The following is a 13,341-nucleotide window of genomic DNA, read 5'->3' on the forward strand; positions in this document are numbered from 1 at the left end:
ATTTGATGGCAGCAGTGCCTGCATATATTTCTTGAACTGCATTGCTAGCTAAATTGATTGAATTAAACATGCTTCGTGATGCTCGCTAACCTTTGACCCCTCCAGTTACTCAGAATAATCAGGAGGCTAATTATCCTGGCAGGAGCTGAGCTTTGAAGAATCAGGGGCACGGCTGAGTTCAGAGAACCTACACTAGTATTAATCAGGATGTCATGACTGAGGTTCGCTGAGAAGCCCAAAGTGTCGCAGGACCATGATGGTGGAGTTTTGTTTGTGAGATGTTGTGACTGTGATTCCAGTGGGGAGGTAGACGAGGCTTGTTTGCAGGAAGACAGTGATCTGTTTAATTGTGGGTTATCCATTTTCACGGAAAGAGGTGGGAATGTTTTTGTTCAACAGCGGGAACAGTGTTATACACCTTCCAGCATGCAAAACAGGTTGGGCTATCACTGTTTTTAAAGCAGTGGTACGACATGGGTGGCGCTGTGGGTTAAACTGCAGAGCCTAGGACTTGCTGATCAGAAGATCGGTGGTTCAAATCCCCACGACGGGGTGAGCTCCCGTTGTTCGGTCCCAGCTCCTGCCAACCTAGTAGTTCGAAAGCACCTCAAAGTGCAAGTAGATAAATAGGTACTGCTCTGGTGGGAAGGTAAACAGTGTTTCCGTGTGCTGCTCTGGTTCTCCAGAAGTGGCTTAATCATGCTGGCCACATGACCCGGAAGCTGCACGCCGGCTCCCTCGACCAATAATGCGAGATGAGCGCCGCAACCCCAGAGTCGGTCACGACTGGACCTAATGGTCAGAAGTCCCTTTACCTTTACAACACGCTTAGCGGCTGCGTGACAGGCATAAATCCAACTGGTGACCTTTCCCCATCACAAGTGATGTTGCCTGAAAATATGAAACTCGGTGGCTCAATATGCTCATTTCAAATACGATCTAAGCCTTATTGTCCGAAAACATAAAAACATAAGATCTTGCTGGATCAGGCCAATGGCCCATCTAGTTCAGCATCCTGTTCTCACTGTGGCCAACCAGGAGCCTGTGGGAAACCAGCCAGCAGGACCTAAGCAAAACAGCACTCTCCCTTCCTATGGTTTCCAGCCACTGGTATTCAGAATCATTACTGCTTCTGACTGTGGAGACAGAGCATATAGCCATCGTGGCTGATAGCTGTGGCTAGAAGTTCTTCTCTAAGTCTGTTGTCAATCTGAGATTGAAAAAAAGTCATCTCAAGATGGCCACTTCTCAGTGGTGCTACTTCACAAGGGAAGGGGAAAGCTTGACAACTGCATTTGCATACATACATAGTGGAGACAATATGCATCCATTCTCCTTCCCCCAGTTCATGTGAGTGCAATGTGCAAGATGGCTATTCTTAGACAGGTACTCTAGTTGCTAACATGTGGCTTTCCAGATGTTGTTGGACTCCAACTCCCATCAGCCCCAGGCAGCGTGGCCAGTGGTCAAGGATGATGGGAGTTGTAGTCTAGCAACAACTAGACAGCCACAGGTAACTAATTCAAAGCTCCAAAGAACTTATGGCTCTCTGTCGTGGCCATGAACCATCTAAAACCTAGACAACACATTACCCAAATTACTTGGATACTTTTTACACAAGCCCCACCCATTGCTGGAGGTGCCTTGTGCTGGCCTAGAAACAAAAGACTCAGCTAGATTGGTAAAGAAAAAGCGACTTACATGCATTGTGTGTGCGATATAACATTGTGCCACCAGATGGTGAAGTAGAGTCCTGTTTTTCTCTACCTGTTTTCCCTGTACAAATTTACAACGCTTTAAACTGAAACACTAGTTTGATGTGTCTAGACCCAGCCAAACCCCACAATGAGAGCTCTCAGTAATATGGCCCTAGCCGTTCCTTAGATCTTTGGGCTGGGGAATTATATTTTGGGGTTTAGGACTGTGCTGGCCCAAGTTATTTTGTTACAGGAACTGGAGTCCAAATGCCCTCCCCCCCAAGATACAATTCTTTTAAAAGCCATTCAGTGCCATTCAGACACCAATAACTCCTACTTCATCTCTCCCTTATTTTGAAAGTACGTATTAGCTAGTTTCACCTTTAAATGTGAAAGGTACTGAATGCCTTCCCCTTCTCTATACTGCATCAATGCTTCTGCTAGTTAGTTGTGCCCTCATATGTGCAGAGGTGTAGTGGTCCGGGGTTGGTGGAGTATCAAAGACCCATTACTATTTCTGCAGCAAAGTCCCAGAATCCAGTGTTCCTAGTAGAACCACCCAATATGCTTGAAATTTATAGTCTCTGAGATAAGTGAAATGAGGTGAGCCAACCACTAAGGATTGGATCCTTGAGTCACTCCGGAGACAATGTGTGGGAAGAAGGAGTTGTGCTGTATGATCCCAAACTAAGCATTTAGGAACACTGAAAACACTTCAGTGCTTGAGTTTCAAGAGAATGGAGTCCAAGTTCTATTATGTGCAATGGAACTTTAAGAAAAAACACAATTTAAGTCATTCTCAAAAAAGATATCGAAGCACTCCCAAACATTTGCCCGTGTATGTGCGCAGGAAGGGGGGGGATCTAGTTGAAAGGCAGCACATGGACACCTGCCTTGATATTGCAAGGCATTCCTAATTATTTTTACTGGATAACTATAAGATTATTGTATAATTTTAGAAGGTTGCATAATCCGAAAGGGCTGTGACTATCTTGGAAGGACCTTGCACCTCTGGATTCATGACTAAACTTCTGCATATGTGCAACAGCAATATTCTGTATGAGTCTGAGCCTCTGTTGCTCATGAGCCTTGACATTTGGTTGGTGATGCAGAGGCATTCAAGCTGGCTTGGGACTTTCCTCTGCATCCCCAAAGTGGACTGAGGCCAAAGCAGGTGCTGGAGAGGGAGCATGGTTATGCATACCGTGACTCACCTTAAATCCCCCTTAATGGAAAGCCGCATGTTTTTCCATGCCCTTATTTATATTAGCAAGTAAGCATCAATAGCTCAGCCAAGTATGTCAACTTTGCAACAGCTCAAAAGATTAAAGAAACACTCTGTCCATAAATGCCGAGGACTAGAAAGAACTGCAAACATTTAAAGGCTGGAGGGGAGGGGCATTTGCTTTCCCTTGCATAAGAGCAGCTTCCATTAATGTCAAAGAGCTGTGCTTGCTTGTGCCTGGGAGCATGGAATAATAAATATTGTTGAAAATAGCAACAAAATTGAAGCCTCCACTTTAGTGGCATCCACCCCCTCATTTGAAGGAAAGCACTCAGGTTCTCCAAAGCCCAAGGAGAGCAAAGGAGGGCTCAGGTGTTCTTGAGCAGTGAAAGACAGCAGTACATTTTGAGCAGTATAAATCTGCCCTGAGGAATACAAAGCAGACCAAAAGTGTACACACACACACACACACACACGAGAGAGAGAGAGATCAGGGTAGCATTTATTTATTGAATTTATACCCTGTACTTCCTCCCCAAGAAGCTCTGAGCAGCAAATAGATACACAATTTAAAAACAAAAACAAGGCAAAAACATTCTAACAACAAATACAATTAAAAACATCTAAATGCAGTTTCAGTTTAAAAGCATTCTAAAAGCACTTGCAATTAAAATATTCTTCTATCCAGTGATCTTGGTGCTTTCAGGAACAGTATTCTTCGGCCAATAAATGTCTGGGCAAACAGAAATGTTTTTTTTTAATTCCTGCTGTTAGTTAAAAATGATGAAAACAGGCACAACTCACTAGGGAGGGCATTCTGCAACTGAGGAACTACCACTGAAAAGACCCTGTCATGGGGTCTGGGCCAACCAGGCCATCTTCAAGTCTCACAGGAATCTTCACGGGGCAGAATGGAAAGGGAAAAGAGACTCGAAGGTCTATCTCTACAGCAGCCTTTGCTAACCTGGTGTCCTCAGGATGTATTTTTGGAACTACAGCTCTGTTTATGTCCTGTTCCATTGCCAGTGTTTCAGTACAATACAACTGGCATTCCAGTTCATTTCTATAGGTGGAATAGGAAAGCTTTACTTTGTCCTTTGCCTCAGGCAGCAAAATGCTTTAGGCTGGCCCCGCCTGCCATCTCATTTTGCTGCTTGCATAGAGGCTGGAGCTATCATTGGTTGATGACTGGGCCCCCTGTCTCTGGCACTGGTTGGGACCAGCAGCCATTTTAACTTCTCCCTAAGACCTGTAATGTTGCTCTGAGTCATTGTGAAGGAATAAAATGGCAGCATCCATCAGAAAGCTCTTTACTCACAGTTCTTGATGCATCAGCTGCCCTTGGCCTGTGTGGTTTCTCTGAAACATTTACGCCATTTAAGAGACGAAAGTCACATTCACACCGTCCATTTAAAGCACTATGAAACTACTGTCAAGGCTTGTTCCAAGGAATCCTGTGAGCTGTAGTTTGTTAAGGATGTTGAGAGTCTCTTAAATGCCCCTATTCCCCTCATAGAGCTACTGTTCTCCGAGTGGTTTAACAATCCTTCTTCACAGAGAACTCTGGGAATTGTAGTTCTGTGAGGGGAATAGGAGTAATTTAACAACTCTTGGTACCCTTAACAGAATTATCTGAGGGAAGGCATGACTATTTAAAGTGCTATCATAACGGTGTGAATGTGGCTTAAGTGAACCCATGATATTTGGGTGGCAGTGAAGGGGGAATCTGTATATTTCTTCTGTGATGCCTGAACAACAAACAGGCTGTGGCACAAACAGTCCTAGCTGTGTCCACTTTGCTTTAATAATATATATATTGTTGACATGTTGGGAGCACATTAAACTGAGCAAAACAAGCAATAAGCTGCAGCACATGGTAACAGTAAAACGTGCTTGAAGCTTCTTGACACTGCATTATACAGTAGCTCAGTGGCAAAGCTTTGCATGCAAGAAAGTCCCAGTTTCAGTCCCCAGTACTTCCAGCGACGGCTGGGAGAGACTCCTGCCTGAAACCCTGTAGAGCTGCTGCCAATCAGTGTAGGCAATACTGAACTAGATGGACCAATAGCCTGACTCTGTAAAAGGCAACTTCCTGTGTTCCCAGAGTACATCCTCTGATCCAGTTTCAAACAAATGTTTCTTTTCTTGGAGGCAAATCTCAGAGGAGGGAATGACATTTCTTGGCTCTCTAGCCATTCTCTTCTGGAGCTGATGTATCTCCTGTCATTTTTCATCATTTGTGAGCTCTACGAGGGAAAACAAACACGGAGATAGGATGCACCAAGCACCTTCAGCCAAGGAACGATTCCCAGATTAATGCAAAGCGACTTGCACTTTTAATTTGGTTATTCTCAACTGGTGCTCCCAGCGGGTGGAATCCTAATGACTCATTGGGTTTGATGCTCATCAATCCAGACCATGTTTTCTCTTTCGTTACATTTGCTGCTCTCTGAGGCTCTTTAATTCAAACCGCGTTGGCACCACAGTCTGTGACAGAAATCTGTACCTTTGGCAAAGCCACAGAGTCTAGTTACTGATTCTCCTACTGAGCACTTTGCCCGATATTTGTATGGGATACAAAGCGACTATCCCATTACAAGAAGGCTTTATGTGCATGGGTGATTGAGTAGGTCATTTTCAAACAGTTTGGCTTTTTAGCTGACTGAGAGGTCCCACATGGAGCTGTGTGGAACAACCTCACCTGCATATTTCCTGCTGCATTCTGTAGTGACTGAAATGAGCAGTGGCACATTAAATTTAGGAGCAAATAAGCTGGATCTGTGATCAGATCTCCCTTTATAAACACACACACAAACTATAAATTGAGAGTGAGTGGGTTCATACTATAGAGTTTGCTACTGCATACTGTAGTGATGGCCTCCAAGTTGAATGGCTTCAAAAAGGGGAGTTAGACAAATTAGTGGAGGACAAGACTAAGACTACTAGCCATGCTGGCTATGTTCTACCTGCAGTGTCAAAGGCAGTAAGCCTCCATATATCGGTTGCTGGGGATCACAAGTGGGGAGAATGCTGCTGAGTTCAGGTCGGGCTTGTGGGCTTCCCTTTCAGACACCTGGTTAGCCACTGTGAGAGCAGGATGCTAAACTTACATGGGCTTTGGCCTGATCCAACAGGGCTCTGACCCATGCAGGCTGAGGTGTGTCATTTGTGTGACGCAATATTCCTTGGCTCCCATTACGTGGAGAAAGGTGGGATGCAAATGGCGGCAAACAGATAAGCCATGTGGCAATTTCAGCACATGTCTATCTCAGTAGAGGTCTTTTTCATCCATGTTCTCAAGGTGTAGATCTGGACATGTAAATCAATGCTAAGTTGCACTTGAGGATTTGAAGTTTCTGCTTGCGGCCAGTTGCTTGCAATGAGATGAATAAATCTTTTTAGGAGGTGAAACTTGCCAGGGAGAATGTCTCAGCTGGCATGTGAACAAGTATAAATCTGCTGACCCAGTTTAAACCAATTGGGGATTTGGCCCAAGGTATGCCATTACTAAGTGATGGTTTTTAGATGGATGCTGATGGCAACAGCTTAAATACACATCTGGACTCATCTATTTTGTTCTCAATTGACTGTGGTGCTTCAGGGATGTGTAGATATTAAAGACGAAGAAAATCAATTAATGCATAATCTAATCATATCTAACAGTCACTGGAGGTTTGGCTCCCAGCACAACTTCTCCCAGTCTAACTATTTTTTCCAACTTTAAAGGGGGTTGCTATGTTCATGTTATTTTCAGTGTTAGTGATGTATGATCTAATGCTCCCATGTGGGTATTTCTGTTACGCTGTGTGCTGAAATCTGTCCTCTAGTTTTTCAAAACTTTGGTCCCCCCCTCTATAAAATCAGCTTGCATTTGGGGGGCTCATTCTCAGAGTATTTGAGAATTCCTTTATTATGAAGATGCAGCGTTTTGAGCTTCTGTTATTTTTGTGAGGTGTCTAAGGGTGGTGTATGTATTTTCCTGCCCAGTAAACATTTCCCCAACACCCTGAAATTTCTCCTGTTTATCTGCTATTCTGATCTTAAAAAAAACAACAACCCTGATGGGATGAGCTATCTCCTGACACCTTACCCTGGGCTTAAACTAAAGTGCAGAAATCTGTGGAAGCTGCAAAGTACAAACCACTGGTGAGATGATCTGAAGAAAGAAAGGACACTCGCAAACACCACTTGGCCTTCTTAAAAGCTAAGCACATTAAAAAAAAAAAAAAACCTCTGCACCCTATTCATGGGAATTTCAGTGAGTTCCCTCTACACACTTTGATAAATTTAGGTGCTGTTTCTTTTCCCATTAATTGATGGGAAAATGCAACATAATTTTTTGGCACTGCACTATAAGAATATAAGATGAGCCTGATCAATTGGATCAATGGCCCACCTTGTCCTGCCTCCTGTTCTCACATTGGCCAACCAGATGCCTGTGGGAAACCTGCAAGTAGGGACCTGAGAACAAGAGCACACTCTCCAAGAACTGGTATTCAGAAGCAATACTGCCACCCATAGGAGCCATCTCCTAGGGATGAGATCCCTTTGCCAATAATTTGAAGGGGCTGCTCTCTATGGGTTTGAGCTCCAGAGACACATGCATGAGCACAAAGAGGTGGATAAGAGATAAAATAGCATGGCTTCTTTGAGCAGTGTTGTTACCTACCGAAAAAGGAATGCAGCAAAATGTTTGGGTAGTTGTCACTGGCTAATTAGAACATAGGAAGTGCCCAGCTGGATCAGACCCTTCTAGCTCAGTATCCTGTTCTCACAGCAGCCAGCCTATGGGAAGCCCACAAGCAGGATCTGAGTGGAACAGCACTCTTCCGACTTGTGGTTCCTAGCAACAGGTAGAAGACCATAAGAAGAAACCTGCTGGTTCAGCCCATAGGCCCATCTAGTTCACTATCCTGCTTTCTTGCTTTCCCAGTGGCCAGACAGACAGCTATGGAAAGCCAACAAGCAGGTCCCGAGTGCAACAGCACTCTCTTCTCTTGTGATTCCCAGCAACTGGTACTTAGAGGCACACTGGCTTCAACAGTGCAGGTGGAACCTAGCCATCCTGCGTAGTAGTCGAGGAAGATTCATTAAAATTAGGACGTTGCCACCTGCTCATCACCAGTTTGGATTCTCTTTGCACCTTTGCTCTTTGTCCATAAGCAACAGGCATTGAACAAAACCAGGTCATGTTGACTCCATGCTGGGCTACTTCAAAGTTGACTTGGACCATGTAAAAGTCTTTCCACCAAGGCTGTAAATGGTTACAATGCTGTCACCATCAAGGTTTCCTCCAGCTCTGTGCAAAATTTTAAATGGAAAGAACACTTAAAGGGGGACTGGATAGCTTGGGGAATAAGCTTTGGGAGATCCTCCAGTTATTTTATTACAAAGAACACTGTCGTCCATACAGACTGGAAAGGACAATGAAATATTATGGTTCAAGTAGAGAGGGAAAATAATCAAGATGAGTAAAAATCACCTTTAAAGCACTCTGCTCTTAAAAGCATTCTTAATGCATTTCCTCCTCTAAGCATTGTATTCCAAAGCACCTTTATGTATTGTATATTGAATCTCTTTATATTAAGAGGAGTTAACAAAAGATTTCATCTTTTTTAATATTCTGGAGAGTTTTCAAAGCCTGTCTCAACAATCATGTGGTTCTTTATCTTTAATCTTTCAAGAATCAGAGCAGAGAAATTGTAATACCGTTTCTTATACTTTACGCTCTCTGACTGCATTATTTATAGCCTGTAAAATTTCAGTTTCACTCAAGGATTACATTTTCCCTTTGGTTGTGGTGAATAATTAATAACACCTTAAACAAATTTGTTGTGCCGACTGTGGTCATTTGTTTGATGGTAGTAACATTTATGGCTTTCTTTATTAATTTTGAGTTCCAAGCTACGGTGAAGGAAGGCAGCACGGGCGTGATTGTCAATCTGACTGTGGAGGATCGGGATGACCCAGCAACAGGAGCATGGAGAGCGGTTTATACCATCATCAATGGCAACCCAGGACAGAGCTTTGAAATCCATACGAACCCCAAGAACAATGAAGGGATGCTGTCAGTTGTCAAGGTGAGCAGAAGGATTAGCTGTGCCTCTTAGACATCTAAAGAATGGTCATAATGTCTTATGTTGCCCCTTTTCGGAAATGCTTTAAATTTTCAGAGGTTTCTGTTGTCAGAGGTGGGGAAGCTTAGGCCTATGAATCAGCTGTGGCCCTCCAGAACTTCCTATCAGGCCCTCAGAAATCTCTGCAGGCCACATCCCTCAGTGGTCATGTTTCACACCCTGAGTGTCTTTGCTTGGCTCGAATTTGTCCCTGACCCTTGTTTGTAGGATAGAGGGTGAGTGTAGAAACTAGTCTGCTATTCAGAAAGTTGCCCAGAAGGAAATGTGACTCTGGGGCTGAAAAAGGTTCACCACCTCTGCCACTGTTCATTTCTAATGATACGATGCTGCTTGCTAAGCTAGCCATGAAGTACCCAGCAGGAATTTTCTGAGGAGAGTGATTGATTGCTGTGAGAAATGTGGGAAGTTTAGACTGTGTGGGAAGTTTAGACTGCGTGTTTCAGGCAGTTGTGTCTCCCTCTTGAAGAGGGTTTTGAACAATTTGGCTGGATTTTTTTTAAAAAACAAAAGTACAGAATCACATAGAAGGAAGACAGAACTAGTGACTGGCTACGGGCCACATTTGGCTCATAGTCTGCAAGCTGCCTACCTCTTCTTTAAATTTATCTTTAACTATGAAAAGCAACAGGGACGTGGGTGGCGCTGTGGGTTAAACCACAGAGCCTAGGACTTGCCAATCAGAAGGTCGGTGGTTCGAATCCCCGCGATGGGGTGAGCTCCTGTTGCTCGGTCCCTGCTCCTGCCAACCTAGCAGTTCGAAAGCACATCAAAGTGCAAGTAGATAAATAGGTACTGCTCTGGCGGGAAGGTAAATGGCGTTTCCGTGCACTGCTTTGGTTCGCCAGAAGCAGCTTAGTCATGCTGGCCACATGACCCGGAAGCTGTACGCCGGCTCCCTCGGCCGATAAAGCGAGATGAGCAACCCCAGAGTCAGTCATGACTGGACCTAATGTTCAGGGGTCTCTTTACCTTTACCTATGAGAAGCATACCTTGATTTCTTCTGGGCCTTCTTTGACTTACCAGAGGAGGATTCAGGAGCCACAAGTAACTTATTGGTCTGAAGGACCTTGTGTTGTGAGCATCAACATAAGTCAACACAGGCTGTGGTATGTGCATCATAGCTACTAATGCTGGTGGCTATATTGTACCCTCACTGTTGAATTCTGAATACCACTTGTTGTGGACTGCAGGAGAGTAGAGTGCTGTTGTGCTCAGGTACTGCTTGTGTGCTTCCCATAAGCATCTAGCTGGCCACTGTGAGACTAGGATTCCTAGATAGGCCACATCCAGCAGGGCTCTTTCTGCATTCATACATAGGATCAGACCAGAATAGGAAACATTGAAAGAAGTTCCTGCAAGTTTCTAGACTTCATGGTTGCACAGAGAGGGAGAAATCTGTTTGAGAAGGAGGCAACATTTCCTGTTTATCACTGATGAGAGACTAGCAATGGTTTAACCCAATATTCGACAGTGCGTAGTAAAGGTATGGAATTCACTCCCACAAGAGGTAGCAAAGGCCACCAATTTGGATAAGATTAGGCAAATAAATTTATGGACAATAAAGCTATCAGTGGCTATTAAACCTGGTTGATACATTCTATTTGGCTGGTCACTGTGAGAACAGGGTGTTGGACTAGGATAGCATTTGGCCTGATCCATCAGGGCTCTTTTTATGTTCTTATGTTCTTGCTTTTCAGCCTTTGGACTGTGAGATTTCAGCTTTCCACACACTCCTGATCAAAGTAGAAAATGAAGATCCATTAGTTCCAGACATAGCATATGACACCAGTTCCACAGCAACTGTTCAGATCACGGTTCTGGATGTCAATGAAGCCCCTGTTTTCCACCCAGACCCAATGACTATCACCAAACAAGAAAACATCCCCATTGGCAGTGTTGTGTTAACGGTCAATGCCACAGATCCAGACACCTTGCAACATCAGACTATAAGGTGAGTAGAATATTCCTGAATCCCAGCTTACTATGACTAGTAATTTCTCATGAACTTGATTTTTTTAAAAAAATAAAATGCTAATATTGAGGTTTGCAAATATTTCAAATTAAGAACCATTTGGCTTTTATATTTGATTGATTGATTGATTGATTGATTGATTGCTGGGATGCCTGTCCTAACACATGTCCTGATTTGAGCACTGTCAAATAATTTAGAAACAAAGACTGAAAACTGGATAAAGTTCACGTTGAAAAGACCAATTTGAAAAACTGGATCTTGATTTTCAGAAACTGTATTGGGAGGCTTGATGCTCCTATGCTTTAGGTGCACAAAGAAACATATAAAAGTTGGCACATCTGTTCAAGTTCTCTTGCTTTAAATTATGTGAACGTGTAATTTATTCTGCTAAATAATGTTGGACAAAATAGTTAAGGCAGGTAACAGGGTGGGGTGGGGGAATGCCTCCTTTTTTTAATAGGCCGAATGATATTCATATTTAGTTCTCACACTCACTGGTGAAATGATAGCTATTTGCCCCAATTTTCCAGTGCTACTGGGAAATAAATGTCCTTCAGTTGAAGCATTGACATTAAACAAAGCACCTACTTTTAGAAGGGGGAAAGACCACCCAGGATCAATTCTACAGAATGATGTCTCTGGTAATATCACACACGTAGTCCCTGTCTCCAAGGAAGTGTGTGGACTATTAAATGCTGCCATTGTCTCATGTTTAAAGGATAGAGAATCAATTACAATACTATTTTGTGACATATGAATGTGGTTTCCTGTTCTGAACCTCCTGCGGCCACAGTATGTGCAAATATATCAGATTATTCTCATCTACCGGCACTTTTGCACATCCCTGTGGAGAGAGAAACTATAGGTTTTTCACTCTAAAATTGACTGGCTGTTTGGAGTAGAGATGGCTTGGGAATATAGAAACAGCAAATCCTGTGATAGCCAGCTGACATCCAAACTGTCTGCAACTGGCATCATTGTTAATGACATGTAATGCATGGATGGATGTGTGGACCTTTGAAGATGATTGCCACTCCAGTCCACAGCCCCATGCATTTGCCAGTGTACATTTGGAGTCTCTGCTTGCACAGGTGTGGCCTTCACCATTGCTTTTAATGCATGAGGAAGCAGCCCACAAAGTTTCCTCAAAGGGGTTGTGTCTTTCACCGATATCAGCTAGAATTGTCTTTTGCAGCAAGTGCAAATTGCCTTATGCTTCCCAGAAGCCCCAGAAGCAAGGAGCTTGGAGGTGACTCAGGGCTTTTGCCATGATGTCTCCTAACTTACCTGTTTGGGGGTTCTTCTTTCTTCCTGACTGGTGCTTCCTTTTCTTTGAGCATTCTTCCATCTCTGAAATCCAGTCTCTGCCTTAACATTTCTGGACACACTTTAGAGCAATCTTACAGAACTATAGCTTTGACACTGCAAAATCCCTACCTTCTCTCAGCCCTTCCACATATCTGTTTGCACCCACCTCTCTGTTATTCTTGAAAATGGACCAGAGATATCCTTCTGCATGCTTGGTATTCCTTGATTGTTTGCATGACACACAAGCCACAGAACTCCTTAACAGAGTCAACAGCACTTCTTTGCTATACATACATGACAAGAAGACCAATCCTGGGTGGAACCTCTTACATGTCCCTCAGAGTGATATAGGAGCAATCATATGTGAAGTGGGGACTTACTCTCTCACATTTTACAGAGTTTATATTTGTAACAGGAGGCCATAGCTGTTGCATTCCTCCAGCATTGGTGCATGTGATGGGGGTGGCTCCAGTTGGCAGCATGCACAGCTGCTACATTCTTTCTGCCCATCTGTTTCCGTTCTGGAGGAATCAGTGCTAACTCCTGTGCTTAGAAATATCTCAAGCTAGGGATGGATGGATAAAGCTGCCCATTTTGGTTTCTCTCTGTTTCTAATTATTGCACATTGTCCTGAGCACTCATTTCTGTTAATGCACACATTCAGTACACAAATCTAGCAACATTCTTCACAGAGCTATTGTTCCTGTTGTTGTTGTTGTTGTTGTTGTTGTTGTTTAGTCGTGTCCGACTCTTCGTGACCCCATGGACCAGAGCACGCCAGGCACTCCTGTCTTCCCCTGCCTCCTGCAGTTTGGTCAAACTCATGCTGGTAGCTTCGAGAACACTGTCCAACCATCATGTCCTCTGTCTTCCCCTTCTCCTTGTGCCCTCCATCTTTCCCAACATCAGAGTCTTTCCCAGGGAGTCTTCTCTTCTCATGAGGTAGCCAAAGTATTGGAGCCTCAGCTTCAGGATCTGTCCTTCCAGTGAGCACTCAGGGC

General features: G+C 43.8%; 1 protein-coding gene across 2 annotated transcripts in view; it reads left to right on the top strand.

The window, feature by feature from the left end:
* The window catches only part of CDH13 (cadherin 13), a 681,110-nt gene that overhangs the window by 598,902 nt on the left and 68,867 nt on the right, over positions 1–13,341 (top strand). For both annotated transcript variants that reach the window (XM_082232914.1, XM_082232915.1), the window contains exons 9-10: positions 8,820–9,002; positions 10,758–11,011. In XM_082232914.1, the coding sequence (XP_082089040.1) occupies positions 8,820–9,002; positions 10,758–11,011 (437 nt within the window). The remainder of the gene's footprint in view (positions 1–8,819; positions 9,003–10,757; positions 11,012–13,341) is intronic.

Source organism: Podarcis vaucheri (assembly GCF_965113315.1).
Source record: "Podarcis vaucheri genome assembly, chromosome: 7".
NCBI classification, from domain to species: domain Eukaryota; kingdom Metazoa; phylum Chordata; class Lepidosauria; order Squamata; family Lacertidae; genus Podarcis; species Podarcis vaucheri.